This window comes from Physella acuta, unplaced genomic scaffold, assembly GCF_028476545.2.
Source record: "Physella acuta isolate Inbredline_101_S28 unplaced genomic scaffold, ASM2847654v3 ptg001856l, whole genome shotgun sequence".
Classification (NCBI taxonomy): Eukaryota; Metazoa; Mollusca; class Gastropoda; family Physidae; genus Physella; species Physella acuta.
The window spans coordinates 76607-92583 of record NW_026733364.1 but is presented as its reverse complement, the minus strand read 5'-3'; the positions used below and the strand labels follow the sequence as shown (position 1 = coordinate 92583).

Genomic DNA, 15977 nt, shown 5'->3' with positions numbered 1-15977 from the left:
GCGAGTTAGTATTTTATCTCACTACCTTCCCTTTTAGTATTGAATATTATTTATTTTTAAGTTAAATTGTCTAATTAATGAGGAAATTGATATTGTTAAAGTTAGAAGTTGGTCAGAATTGAGTTACATTAGCCACAAACAGAAGTTATGAGCAAATTATAAGGTTGAGAAACAAATAAATTTGTGCCTCCCAATGCTATTAATAATGTATAGTTATAGAGACCAACTACACAGTATTATGTAAGCTCTAAGACCACATTGGGTTAATGATTCCGACTTTAATTTTCTTTATAGCTCCCTGCTGCAGAAGTACTATATTCATTTTATATGCAGTTACTGCAACTTAATTATCTCTTGTTTAAAGAACACTTGCACTGCTGTTTATATGTATAGCGATTGTTTGCTTAGTCAAATTCTAAATGTGGACATTCACAAAGAACTGCACCTCCCCCCCCCCCCCTTTTTTTACAAGAGCTATCAATAAACCTGTCTGCTTCTTCAGCTTGAATAAATTGGTTCCTTTTTCTATTCTTGTGCTGGTGCAATTGATAGTGCAAGCAATTGATGGTTGTTCAAATAGATATCATTTCTAATTCTAAGCTATTATTCTAGTCTCCCAATTGTCAGTTACACTTACACACCCTCCATAATTTATGTTTATGCTTTTCATTATAATGACACGATTTTCACAAATTTTTGTTTGCATAAAAATACACTATAATATCTGTTGATCAATTATACACCAAACCCATAGCATACTGTGATGTCATTGGCAGATGATACTATTCAGATCCTAAGTTGCTGTGGTGATTTTTCGAAATATTTGCAGAATGTGAAAACTAAAAAAATAACTATCTATACATAAAATTTCTAGTATTTATTTTTCCTCTCGTTTAAACATTGGAAATTAAATATTGGTACGGTGAGTTTTTGTTTCAATTATTTGTACAGAGGACCAAAGGCCCAACATAAATTAATGTTACCTTGCTAAACAAATGTTCTTTAAGCTGAATACAGTTACAATGTAAACTCAGAAGCGTTTTTGTGTGGATGTTAGTGCTTTTGTTAAGCCTTAAGCTTCATAAAGAACCAGTAAAAGAACAAACCTAAAAAATGTCTTTAAATTATAAAATTCTACTACCTATTAGCTACACAGGTACTGGAGTACCACATTTAAAATAAAATTATAAACTTATTGAAAGTGTTCTAGATAATTGCAGCAGAATTAGAATAGCAGTTCTTTATAAACCAGTGGAAGAACAATTTTAAAATAATTGCACAGGGGTGTATATGATCTTTTTATTAATAAACAAGACAAAACGTTTAGTTTTCTTTTAATTGATGAGTTAGTGTGGAATGTCAGAGCTATAATGGCTCAAATCAATACTGCTAAGCTTTTACTGTTCAACAAAAATAAATGAACTTTGAAAAGTGACAATTATTTTCATTAGTAAAAAAGTAATTTTGATGAGTTGATACAGATCAACCATAGGGATCATAAATGTATTCATTTAAAAAAATGTCTGACACCACACAGATGAAAACTAACATAACATACAGGGTATAAAAATTATTTTTGCCAATAGCATACAGTTTACGGCCGTGACCTTGACTTTACAAAAGTTTATGTGAGAAATTATTTTAATTTATGTCATGCAATATATGATTATATTTAATAATTAATGAATAATTAATTAGTATGGTAGGACGTCTAATAAATAATTTTAAAATTCCAACTGCATTAAAACAAAACATCTGTACAATGAAGAACACATACATAAACTGCTTTAACAGATTTACATTTGCTAAAAATTGTCTAAATTATCAAAATGGTATAAAAGTGAAAAAATCTACTGATGGGAGTGTCAAACAAACTAAGCAAAAACAGCATGCAAGGCTGCCTATATGTGGCATTCTGTACACTATTTGGCTGCAATTTTACACATGACTGTCTTTTAAAAAATAATTTTTTAGAATTTAAGATACAACCTCCTTAAAAGAAAATCCAACCTTTCCACACATCTATGTATCTCTAAACCAAGTGAAGAATATTTCAAAATAATTTATTAAATCAATTTTAAAAACCAGCTGAAAACAATTTCTTTAGGCTACTTATTCAAAATGACCAATCATATAATATATGGTATAAAAACAAAACAATACTAAGCAGATTTTTTAGTGTTCTCTGCACCCTTAATTTGCTCCATAACATTAAACCAACAATGAGTGATGCTATCTAGACAATAAAAAATTAAATCCATGAAACTGTTTTTTCCAGCTTCCAGTCTTTCTTGCAATACTCGCATGTTGGGTAGGGCCTGTTTTTTAAAATCCTCCAAACTGAAAATATGAAAAGTAATACTTTGTAGTAAAATAAAACAATGAAATTTTATAATAGTACTTATATACTTAAGAAAATATGGGAAAATTACAGGATAAAACAGCACAGAAGTGCAAACTAGAAATTCTTAGGTTTGGATACTGAGCTTAGGGTAATTATTGAATCCACCCTGAAGGGGACACTATCATTTCATATCTTCCCTACTGATCCTTAGGTTACAAGGGGAATTTTTAAAGGATAATCAGATATATAAAAAGGTTTATAAAAATTACATTCAAACTTACTCTAAAATTTTTTCAAGAAACAGGAAAATTGCAGCAATCAGTGAGAGTATGAAAAGAACAATGACCGCATAATCTGCAACTTTCCATATAGCACTTCTTGGTTTGTTGTCCTCAGAAGCTGGGCACTGTTCATTAACAACACGCTGAACTTCCAATTGAGAATTAGAATTATTTGATGATTTAGCTGTCATCTTTTCAGAGGAGTCTGTGTTGTCCTAAAATAAATTGCCTTAGGTTATGACACTTCAAAATATTTTGATTCTAAAAAATATTACTTGTAACTGACACGACACCATGACACAAAAGATTACTTGTAAATTCAATTTATTTCCTAAACAATATTTATGATAAATGTTTTAACAATCAATGCCAACCAATTCGAACTATACAGGAATTAGGTTAAAATGTTGTGCTTTATGAAAATATGATATAAAATCATTAAACTTTGAAGGTTTTTGAGAAAAAGTAACAAAATACTCTGATGGTTATATGAAAAGTTCACTGCTTTTGAAAACTACCCACAGGATCTAACACATGGAATAAATTAAATTTTATCCACCTACCACTGGCACTTCAGAAAAATGCATTTAAAAATATCCATGTTACAAAAATAAAATTAAAAGCATTATGCAGGAGAATGGTGTAAGTTTATTATATTTACTAATAATACATAAAGATATCAATAATCCCAGAAAACAAAACACTACCTCTAATATAATTATTTCAAACCGAAATTTTTTTTTTAATGCTAGAACATTATGCAGGAGAATGGTGTAAGTTTATTATATTTACTAATAATACATAAAGATATCAATAATCCCAGAAAACAAAACATTACCTCTAATATAATTATTTCAAACCGAATTTTTTTTTTAATGCTAGAACATTTTTTACTTAACCCTTTATCTACTGACGGTACTTATAAGTACCACTTTAATTAAGTGCCTGTATAATTTTTAATTTAATACGAATTTTAAAAATTATTGATGTAATTAATAGTATTATCTCCCCTGAGTAGCCGGTAGTTGGAGGGATTGATGTACTTTGAAAATTTTTGGTATGGCGCCAATTTCAATGTCTTGCTGTATCGGTAGTTTACAATTGTTCTGTAACGTTCTCACACACGTTCCTGATTTCCTTTTGTTTTACCTTATTCTTGAAGTATTCATCCCCAAATATTTTTTATTGGCATCTCCAATAGTCAGGCAAACGTGTTTAACTTCTAGTTATACAATTTTAATCAAATTGTCTTTGTATTAGATCGAGGTTTACAAGTGGACTTATAAGTACCGTCAGGGCACACGGACATTTTTTTAGGATTTTTAGGAAATGGAAGATTTTCGATGTGGAGTGACATAAATATTATTTTGATAATTAATTATCGAAATGTACTCAAAAAATGATATTTACACATTTATAAGAAAGTTAGCATATGGTTTCATAAGAAATATTGTAATTACATGTTGATTTCTAGTAGTAAAAGAATAACAAGAATAAAGGTAGCAGTTGCTGGCTCGTTTACTAGGTTTAGTATACTTCATTTGTATACCAAAGCCTGGTTCTAGTTGTAAGATTTAATTTGTTAGTTATATTTACTGCAATAAACTGTCTTGCATACAATAACTAGTATTTACGTAATGTATATCTGTAGACTAGTAATAGTCGATACTTCTGCATATAGTATAGATCTCTATGGTAAATTTTAATCCGTCACCAGGAAACAGTAGGCCACTTCGGCTATCCTAAACACATTGAGCTCACTTCTATTTATGAAATTTACACTGTAGTGTAGACTTGTCATAACATTCTAGTAGGCTACAATTATACTAGTATTACTAGTAGTTGTGTACTGAATGACTAGGCTTTTGTTTGTTTATGCGGCTCATTGTAATAGCTATTGGAAGCTTCCAGCAAAAGCATGTTCAGTGCGGCAACTGTTGCTACACCAGAATGACCACAGACAAGAATGAGGGAGCATGACATGTCGGCAACTTTTGCTGTATTTGAGGTCTAAGATGTGTTCCGATAGAAAATCCAATAAAAATCGTACTCAAAATATACTATTGTGCTGTATTTATGTGTGAAAATTACAAAAAATGACGGTTATAATGATTGCCATGTTATTAGTTAATAAATTGTATCGTTTGTTCGTGTTTTGTAAAAAAAAAATTTTTTGAAAAAAATGTCCTACATTCCTGACGGTACTTGTAAGTACCAATATCTGTTTGGGCCATTAAAAATTTATGAAACAACAAAATTTCCTTCGACATATGCTTTAAGTATGCCAAAAGCAATATGATAACACATTGGTTAAGAAAAAATGTCATTCAGAACATAATTCCGTAAATAAAGGGTTAATCAATGGAAGTGTCTTCTTTTTGAATATTAAAGTGTGTTAAAATATAAATTAAGCCTGATTCAATGACAAAGGCATTCTAATTTTATTTAGAAAAAGAACTGCTAGTGATAGGACAAGAATACAATGTAAATAAAAGTAATAAATTTCCGCTTCCACCAGTTTCTTTAAAACATCATAACCAAGGAGACTTCTTTTACTATGCGTAAATAAATGTATTATAAATAGCTCAGGCAAGTACAGATGCATCAGACTGTACCACTTAAGAAAATTCTTGGGCCAAAGCGGCACATAGGACAGTAACGGGTTAAACAATAACAATTAGCATTTTAAAATTACCTTTGCTTCAATGCTGTTAGTACTTTCCTGTAGTGTTACAGTTTCTTTGGTGACTGATGTACTAGATTCTGAAATGACTATATTACTTTTACTTCTGGTATTTTTCTTATTTTCAGATCCTTCATTTGACGTTTCCGGCTCATTAGGTGGATACGAAGATTTTTTAGGGCGCCCCCGTGAACGAGATCTTGACTTTGTCTTCTCCTCAGCTTTGGTTGTCTTTCTATTTCTCGAAGATGATCTAGACCTTGAACGAGAGCCTTTTCTGGATCTTGAAGTAGATCTTTTTTTCTCTTCCTGCAAAAAAAATAATTAAAAAATTACATCAAATTATTCTCTAAACCAACCACACCAAGAATAAGAAATATCTCTGAGTACTGTGACCATATACATCACTAACACATGAACAAAAAACCTGTACCTTCTTTTTTGTAAGAAAATCTTGGACTACTTGTGCCCAATTGATGATTAAAGTTTTAGCAGGTTCCCAAGTTTCACTTTCTTGACTCTCTCCAGCACCTCTCCAACGTACAAGGTATTCAATTGCTCCTTTACGCTTTCTTTGTTCAAGAATAGATTCAACCTGTTTCTGATTTTTTTTTAAATGAAAGGAAAATCAATAAACTTTAAATTTTACAATTCCATCTGTCCCCAAGGGGGGCTAATGTGGTAAGCACTAAGCCCAGAATTACTATTCAACCATGATACCCCTTCCTCTGCACATATACAAGTTTTAAAACTATTAAATTCATGACAGTGTCTGAAACATCCACTCTAAAAAGAAGTGGTGTGGTTTATACAGTGAGGACAATGCAATTACTACAAGGGGTACAAAAATACTTTAGTACCTAGATTTTAGATTGTGTGGAGAAGTAGAATTTGTAAGGGCCTGGGTACTAGCCACACTATCTATACAATCTATTTGAGAAAAAAAAATGTACCTGAACTAAAATTTACTTAAGGTTTTGTATTAACTTAACACAATATATCTAGATGTATATCTACATCTCATCTAGGCATGTAGGCCTATTGCTTCTTTTATTACCATGACAAATTAAAATGCATTTGTTCAGTAGGTCCTATAGTATTTACTATTAACTAGGCCTAGATCTATATGTTTTTAGGCCAGGACTTGATCTATAAATTTTAAATTAACTTACAGTTTACACATATCACTGTCATATCAGATCAGAGGTCTAATAATAACAAAATAAAAATATCCTGTAGGGGTGTATTTAATCAAATGTATTACATTAAACTTGTATCAAAGAATATCAAAACACACTTGCCAGTCTATCTTCCAGTATAGTCTGAGTATAAGTAGATCTATAGGGTGATAAACTCGTGACAGCCTCTAGTCACAACTTTAGTGGAGGGGTGATAATAAATATGGGGCAATGCTTGTTGTGGTGACATTCACAAGTACTAGAGATACTAGATCTATACTATAGTGATTGCTAGATCTAGATCTAGATCTAATTACATCAAATTAAGTAATAAGTGGTAAAGTAGTGATTTTTCTAAATAGGCCTACTACTAACTTCTATAATTTAGTAAATGAAATGTAAGCCCTGTATTCTGAAAATTAAATCTTTGACTACCCACGCCTCAATATTATCTGGGTAGTCGAGTATCAATAGAAATAAGCCGAGTACAGACGCAATCGCAGCCCCGCTGTGACTTAGATCTAGAAATAGGTTAAAACAAGATCCTCACCTCAGCTAACTACTAGATCTAGATGTAGATTCTAGATCTAAATAATTTAAATCGTAGCTTCTTCTAGTTAGTAGCTGGATTAACAACTAGAATCTAGATCTAGACTACTTTTAGTACTTTAGCTACTTTAATTACCACATCGTCGTGAGTTATTTATTATTATTCACAATTCCTTAGTCACTACAGTTCTTGTACTATGAACAATGAGATGGTTCTTAAAATTGACCCCAGTTTCCTCAGCCTGTAGTGGTAGAAACCAGATAGTACAACCGGGTCAAAGGAAAATTAATTGGAGAAGGGGTGATAAGCGGTGTAAGCGTGGGTAACTGCAAATCTCAAAAATCGTTGCTACAAATTATCTTTTCTCTAAAGTTTGATACAATAATGTTTATTACTATCAGACATTGATTCATACTTAAATTTTTTTTAAACTATTTATTTGTATGAGTAAATCAAGTAGATCTATAGGTCAAATTTATTTTTAAATAAACTTACTTCAAATCCCTCGTCGTCGCTAAAACTCGCCATGTTTCCTAAATTAGTACAGCGTCCCATGATGCATTTTGCTAGGTTGTTGACTTCAACGTAGAAGAGTAGCATAATAGTGAATTAGGGCTAGGGGCCTAGACTCCTCTTGTATGCTATTGCTAGGCTGACATAGCGGAAATCTGCGATCCTTGTATTTTTTAGTAAATTCGGCACATTTCTATTTTAAAAAGCGAAATTAGTCAGAACCATTAGCGACCCCCCTCCCCCCTGGCAGATGTTTCTCTTAAGCTGATGATAGTATTAGTAATCCATTTAGGAGAGAAAACTACGAAATCCAACTGCTGCCTTGCACTTTGTTCTTGGATGGACAAAGGCTATGATAGCTAATCCAGAAAAAAAAATCAGGATGAAAGTGGAGTTAACGGGCCACATGGTACATAACATGTTGACACGTAATATTATTTGTGTTGGAGAACGAAGAAGGAAAGAACCATGCTAGCCACCTCTGACCTACCATCTCATATCCTAAACCATGTCGCGCAAAAAAAGGACCCCCTCATGAGCCATACAAGAACGGGGGGAAACCATGCGGCCAAAACATGACAATAATTTGTTTATATTGTCGACATCTTTTGAACTTAAAACTAAACACACGACGCACGAATTGTAACTATCCAGCCGTTACTTTATTGAATCTAAATTATTATATCTGTTTAGCAGCGCGCGGGCCAAAGCGTTCGGATCATGCGAAATTTTGTTGAGATCTAGATCTATTCCATTTTAGGGGGGGGGGGGTGGCTTTATGCGTAGACATGACGATAGGTGGACAAGGGTCATAATTAGGCACACACAAAATGCGTGTCATTTATGGAGCTTCTTAAGTTGCTCTTGTAATGAATGATTTCAGCGTCTCGTATTCACAGACGTGTTAGTGTGGAAGTTTGTCTGGGTGTGTGTGTGTGTAGGAGGTTCTGGCACTCTCATGGGGGGGGGGGGGGTCAGTGCGCGCATTGGCCGGCTCTCTTGGCCAAAGCCCGAAGAACTTAGCACTAAGATCGTATTTCGTACATTGGCCGGCCAATGCGCGCACTGGCCTGGACATACTGGCCAAAGTCCGAAGCGCGTAAACTTGACAGCGTATTTTGTACATTGGCCTGCCAATGCGCGCACTGGCCGGGATGTCCTGGCCAATGTTTGATCTAGACTAAGTTGTGATCGCGTTTTCATTATTCTGGGTGCGGTTTCATTGTAACGTATTGTTTAGCTCTTGTTTGTATAGCATTCTATACGCAAGGCGACATGGACCAAAAGGGCCGTCAGACCATGAGACAGACATAGCAGATGACTGTCAAAAGAAAAAAAAATGTAAATCATGTTAGTTTCCAAATATGGGCTACAATTGTATGTGAAAGCCTCCTCCATGATGACAATCATCAAAGAACAAAATCAAAGACAGTCGGCGTCACCGACCACGTGCAACAAGACGGAACGTTCAAAAGACTTTGCCGCGTTCCTTGTAAGTTGAACAATAGTGTCCAAGCGACTTGAGATGGCGTAGGCGTCAGAAACCAGATCTTGAGAACATTGAACAAAAAATGGAGGTTGCCATATATGCAACGACTTCCTCAGCTAACACATCTGCTGCCGTGGCGGAACGTCCAGACCAGTTGCGTGACAATAATGTGGCCAACAGATTCTGTATAGTTTGTGAAAAACATTGTAGTGCAGCTCATTCTTGTGGATCCTGTGGCAACGATGTCCATGCTATGTGTGGAATACCCAATGAAGCAGACGAAGGTTACGGAGGAAATATTACCTGCAGATTATGTCACAACAAACAAGACATTATGGAACACAGGTCAGCAGCTCATTCTAGCTTGCAAACTCAAGGTGCTAAGATGCTTAAAACGTCAAATACAAAATTTAAAGATGCTGATGTGGGTCACAATGTACGCATCCGTGTTCCAGATGTTGACTGAGGTCGCGGTGATCCCTGAAGCGTGATTGCAGTTGTCATGAGCGTCGAGGGCGGTTTCTACAAATTAGGAACGGAACATTGTGTTCTAAAACAACTATATGCTAGAAGTGAGTTTTCCATTCTTCACGAAAAACTGCTCTTATTGTCGTCAGTTGGCACTGAGGAAAAATCACCATCGCATCTTCACAATCATTGACTGAATCAATCAATGTCTGAACTGTCAACAAAGAGTATTTTAATCAATTCCTATTACAATTTATTTAAACAGTTTTCTAAATTCTACAATTCGTTTTCTAACATTTCTTTTTATAATGCAAAAGTGTGACGTCATACCAGAGTTTCTTCTAGGCATCTCACACTGCGTCACACAATCTGAACCCCCACTCCCCCTCATCGCACACCGTCACAAAATTACGGATCCCCTCCCTCTCCGAGTGTGACGTTCAGGTTTGGACAGAGGTCGCAGCAATCTCCAAAGCGTCCTTGCAGTTGTCATATTTCGAGGGCGCTTTCTAACTACAAGTAATGTGTTCTAAAACAACTGTATTCTAGATGAAAGTTGGTAATTTTGCAAGAAGAACTGCTCACATTGTCGTCGGTCGACGCTGAGAAAAAAATCACTACTAACCATTGCATCTTCACAATCACTGACCGGCGGCCAAGGCTATATTATCTTCAAGTGCACAACAAATTCCTGAAAGTGTAAAACAACAATCTACTATGTATTTCTAAATGTCATAAACTATGATAAACGTTCAGCCTATTATTGTAACAAGTAGTAGTATACATTGAAAATAGAGAAGAAAAATATTTGAATGTTTGTCATTTACTTTAAATATAAAAGATCGAAATCAAGAAAAATGTCCGACTTTGGCCGGTTGATAGGAGTTGATATTGGCTAATGCGCAAATTATCCGACCTATGCGTGCTATGGCCGACTTCGAACTTTGACCGTAATACACACACACCCACACCCACTCACACACACACATATGACAAATTCCCTATTTACGTTTATATATGCAACATACAAGCATAAGCTTGTGTATAAGCATGAGTTGATATATATGTCGGTATATATATATATATATATATATATATATATATATATATATATATATATATATATATAAATATATATATATATATATATATATATATATATATATATATATATATATATATATATATATATATATATATATGGGGTCAGCGTCTTAACTACATGATTTGCATGCAAAGATGTCCTAGTATATAAGACGAAGCCACACACACACACACATATATATATATATATATATATATATATATATATATATATATATATATATATATATATATATATATATATATATATATATATATATATATATGTGTTACGGTCAAAGCCCGAAGTCGGCCAATGCGGGTATTGGCCAATATCGCCTTCCATTGACCAGTCAAAGTCCGAAACTTTGCTTGATTTTGGCTTCGGACTTTGGCCAGTACGTCCCGGCCTGTGCGCGCATTGGCCGGCCAATGTACGAAATACTCTCTTTGTGTTAAGTTCATCAAATCGAAAGTTTGAGAATGGGGTGCAAATCGAAAGTTTGAGGGGGGGGGGGTTAAAATCAAAAGTTTGTCCCCGGGTAAAAATTGGAACCCCCCCCCCCCTTGAGACGATCCTGGCTACGCCACTGCCCCCCCCCCCCCCTGTGATAGCTTTCAACTGTGCATATATAGGCCTAATTAATAGGAATTATGTTTTAATTTTTTTGTATCTAAGCCGGTTGTTAATACAGGGGAATGTAAGCAATGTAGCATTGTTTTCTCTATAGTTAGCAACTAGCAAGTTAACACCCCCCCCCCCCCAACTTATCGGGATTTGCCAATATGTACTTAAAAGACCATTTAACTAAACATTTATTAAACTGGAAAGAGCCTTTTTTCTCTATATTATTGCAATTTTTTTTGTCTTGGTGCCACTCGTTGCGGAGCACCCCCCCCTCCCGCGTGACGCCTACACATTCGTCCGACACTTGACAAATGGCAATACCATCATGACAGTCACACGTCGACTTCATTGGCCACGACTTCATGGGCCAAGATATAGAAATGAAAATTATATCCGTTACAGGACGAAGGCATATACTATAGAAGTATATAGCCCAAACGATCAACAACAGTGTTTCTTCCAGACTTTTTTCTCCGGGGGGGCACTTGAAATCATCGGGGGGCGGTAAACTTTCTTCGGGGGGGGGGGGGGGCGGACACTGTTAAAAGTATATATTTCCTATATAAATTATTAATTATATAAATTTCATTTCGTTCGGGGGGGGGGGGGGGGGGCGGTAGAGATGCCTGGAAGAAACTCTGATCAACAAGCGCCTGTATATGTGGCGTTGACACGATTTGTGACGTATACTGTTCCACGATTTAGAAATATCCCTAGATCTATATCGATACTTGATATCTCGCTCTGGCGCACTTTATTACTGTGTCGCGTTGTCGAATATGAATTCTCATCTGCCGCTGCCGCTAGTTCTATAGTCCACATTACACAGACAAAATCCGATCGCGAATCATGAGTTGGGTGTGTCTTGACCTCCGCTGAACCCCTAAGACTGACTCACCGAACCCCTGGGGTTCAATCGAACCCAGAAGAACCATTGCTATAGCGCTCGCGGCTAACTTAATAACGTCTAAAAACTGTAACTAGATCTGATCTTATATGATGTTTTGTGAATTTTATTTTAAAGCAATTCTTTTTTTTTTATTTGGGTAACAGTGATTTTTTCAAAATTAGCCAATTTTTTTAAAAATTGCACATTACTCAATCTATTAATAGATCTAATTGTCATAACGGTTATGCGGTCATAACATAGATTCTCTTTAGTATAAGAACAAAACTTTTTGAAGTTTTGGAAGACCCCTTGTCACCGAAGCGACGCCTCCGAATCTAATTTTAGAAACACCATCCGGGCCTTAGATAAATTCACACTTTTTGATTGGTTAAAACCAAGTTCAGGTCAGTAAAATGTCTGCCTTTTATCCGATATGTCAGTATTTCTGATTGGATGGATCATTCTGTAGGATCTATGTCATAAAAAATGTACAAAAAAGACCTACGGTCTGTTGTATATTTAATTTTTAACTTTAAATCGATGTAGATTTTTATTTACACAAGGTTTTATCATTATTCGTTGATTACAAGTTATTTTTATGTCTTAATTTTCGAGAAAACTAGTTTGTTACTAAAATTAGATTAACCAATCGCAGCTCCCCTTCTTTGGGGACGCGTTGAATTCATAAATGAAAGATGTTGAGTGGCTCTACTCTACAAAATCATCGTATTTAATTTTCGTATTTGGTTGTTGGAATTTTCAGGTAAATGTCAAAATTAAAGAATGTTCTACGTTTCTAAACCGATATTTTATTTTCTGTATTAGCTTGTTTAGAAGTATGCACTTAATGACCGCGATGAGCCAAATTTTTACCCCTGATTGGACTCTGCCTAAAGAAAAAAATCTTCAAAACTTGAATAGAAATGGCGTTCAAAGGCAACATTGCCTTTGTTCGTATGGTAAATCTATAGCCCCAAATATATAGAAAAACAATATATCGAATATTATCACGCATGTTTTGTTGTAGCTGTTGATTTGTGCAGTGTTTACACTCTTTGTAATACGCACATTAATACACGTGTTTATAAAAATGACATAACAAGTGGGGTAGTATTAGCTAGTGTACTGACTACTACTGACTGAGCTACTCAGCACCAAAGTCTCATAGTCTCAAAATATCTAGATCTAGATTCTAGATCTACCTAATTATTTAAAAAAATATTTCTCCCAACACTTTTGATTATAGACTAGATCTATAGAGTATGTAGAGTTAGTGAAGAGCTCTTTCTTTTGTATATGAAATAATTAGGCATAGGGGCCTATTTATTGTGGGCTAAAACTAACCGATTAGTTTAGAGACCCAAAGCCTATTTCAACTATTCTATTTGACTATTTGCCTAGTCTAGTTAAAATTAAAATTTTTAAAGTACAAGAACTTATAGATGCCCATCAATGCAGCAATAGACTTCTCAAAACAGGTTTTCTGTTAGCTTGTTAGTTAGTAGAATCTAGTATTGTAATATCAGGCTTAGTAGTTAGGGTTATCGGTAAAGGTTAAAAATTTTAAATTAGGGTTAGGGCAATGGATGGTAGAACTTGAATTAGGGTTATCATTCACATTAGTCATTAGCATGTCAGATTTACATTTAGTTAACTGCCAGCCGTTATTGAACAGTACACCCGACATGAATCATGAAAAAAATGCCAACGCTCAACTACACTGTACAGATAGTTCTTGCAGAATAATTTTGGCCCATTGTGCAGCTATTTAAGTGCATGCACAGAACTAAAGCGTTTTGCATCCTCTGCCAGCCAGCCTAGGTCCTTGGAGAGGCTGGAAGGCAGAAGCTTCTTCTGAGTAGTCACTTCCTAATGTTTATTCAACTCACTCTCAGAGTTAACAAAGCCCTGTTTTAAACCAGGACTTAAAAAACAATGTATACAACACCAGCTGGATGAACAAATATAGAGATAGGTTATCAGTATCAATAATTGATTTATTTTTGGGAACTTTTCTGTTAAACACTTGGCAGAAATATGATAGATAACATAATCCCTACATTAAAAATGTATATATGAATGTTATCAGTTATCTTATACATGTAACACATATATCAACCTTAGCATGGTGAACTGAAGGTTTATAAAAATTAATACAAAAACAACCCAGTGTTAAATTAGTTCATACAGTACAGATCAACAAACATTGAATTATTTTTGTGACTAATTAGTGATAAGGAATAACAGTGGTACCTCGAGTTACAAGTTTAATTTGTTCTGTAACATTGCTCGTATGTCAAAGCAATTTTCTCTATTCAAAAGAATTGAAATGCCATTAATCTGTTTCAGACCCCAAAATGCCACCTCAATTTTCCTTGTTACATCAGATAAGTGTATTTACACATGACAAATATTGTTTAATAACATACTAAAGTGTAAGGCAAAGAAATAAACAGGTTTTATGAAGTATAATTACCTTGGAATTAAGCTGACTTGGGCTTACAAAAGATGCTGTTTCCACTTAATCTCTAAACGATGGAAATTGAACCTAAATGCTACTACTTAAATGTTTAGTTAGTCTCGCTTAATTTTGTCACGCTTTCCTTACTTTACGAAGCAGGCTGTTAAAATACACCTGTCTAATGAGGTTTGTTTTTCCTTCCTTTTGGGGTCATCCATAAATGACGTCACACTCGTATGGGGGAGGGGGGGGTCCGTAATTTTGTGACGATGTGTGATGAGGGGGTGGGGGTTTCAGATGTTGCAACGTCACATTTTTGCATTATAAAAAAAGCAATGTAAGAAAACGAATTTTAGACGTTATTTCGCGTTTTAGATAATTTGTAATAAATTGTAATAGTTTAGACAAGATTTTAGAAAAATATCGTTTTAAAAAAATTCAACTGCAATTTTAAGGGGGGTTGTAGGTTGAGGTGTGACGTCATTTTAGGGGGGGGGGTCTGGCTTTTTGCGACAGAGGGGAGGGAGGTAAAAATCGTCCAAAAAAAAGCGTGTCGTCATTTATGGATGACCCCTTTAGAATGTTTCAGAAATGCGTTAAGTGTCATTAAATGGCTCAGATTCACAATCAATTTCAACTTTACAGGTGTTTCTTTTCCACAAATTGTTAAACCAACTTTTCCAGCTACTTGTATCTCAAATTTTGCATGTATGTCAAAGCAAACTTTATCTCGCTCGACAGCTTGTATCTCTAAAATCTTGTATATCTTGGCACTCGCATGTTGTGGTACCATTTGTAATGAGCTCTTTCTCAATATAATATGTCCTCCCAACTTTCTAGTTAAAATACAGTTTTAGATTTACTTTGCCGTAATTTAAACTTTTCATGATTTGTTTTGGGTTTACGTTTTACGCTGAAAAAATGTACCGATGTAAATAGCTTTAAAGATGATTTAGAATTGTAGCTATCAGTTGTTTAATAATATAGATATTAGCAACAGTCTTATTCAGAAACTTTGTAATTGAACACATTGTTTTCAAAAAGCCAACAATACATTAATTTGATTACTATATATACATGAGTGGGATAGACATATAAATAATTTCAATAAGGTAATTTTAAAAGTTTTGTGTCTAAAAATATCAGGACAAAATTTTATTTGTAGACGTGTTTTAACAATAAATTTGTTTTGGGAATTTTTTACTTTCGACCTAAACACTTCATTTTTTTTATTTTTTAAAATAACACATTTTATTTGTGCATTCCTTATGAAGTTTATTTTTCAACACATTATAATAGTTTTCTTTTTGTCTTTTAGGTACTTTATAGGTACCTACTGACATAAATACTCTCTGATGATGCAGAGCTAGTATTTGCAGGCCTTCTGTGGTTTTTAAAGGTAAAAATAAT

The 15977-nt window shown here is 34.4% G+C and overlaps 2 protein-coding genes across 5 annotated transcripts in view; one reads left to right on the top strand and one right to left on the bottom strand.

The window, feature by feature from the left end:
* Positions 1-1274: 1274 nt before the first annotated feature.
* On the bottom strand, positions 1275-7630 carry LOC131930837 (chromobox protein homolog 5). The gene is made up of 5 exons (XM_059287482.1): positions 7532-7630; positions 5742-5909; positions 5321-5617; positions 2626-2840; positions 1275-2340 (listed from the first exon to the last, which is right to left on the bottom strand). Exons 1-5 carry the CDS (start codon positions 7589-7591, stop codon positions 2163-2165), a joined length of 918 nt encoding a protein of 305 aa, XP_059143465.1. The 5' UTR covers positions 7592-7630; the 3' UTR covers positions 1275-2162.
* A 5128-nt stretch (positions 7631-12758) lies between these two features.
* LOC131930836 (chromodomain-helicase-DNA-binding protein 8) overlaps positions 12759-15977 on the top strand; it is a 35322-nt gene continuing 32103 nt past the window's right edge. For all 4 annotated transcript variants that reach the window (XM_059287473.1, XM_059287474.1, XM_059287475.1 and 1 more), the window contains exons 1-2: positions 12759-12869; positions 15886-15966. The gene's annotated coding sequence lies outside the window, so the exon portion shown is untranslated. The remainder of the gene's footprint in view (positions 12870-15885; positions 15967-15977) is intronic.

Bases quoted from the DNA above. Each gene is read 5' to 3' on its own strand.
- LOC131930837 (XM_059287482.1), bottom strand. From the start codon at position 7,591: ATGGGACGCTGTACTAATTTAGGAAACATGGCGAGTTTTAGCGACGAC. The intron at 5,618-5,741 runs GTACAGGTTTTT...TTTTTTTTGCAG, and splicing joins ATTTTCTTACAAAAAAGAAG to GAAGAGAAAAAAAGATCTAC. The intron at 2,341-2,625 runs GTAAGTTTGAAT...TCATATTTTCAG, and splicing joins TTTCTTGAAAAAATTTTAGA to TTTGGAGGATTTTAAAAAAC.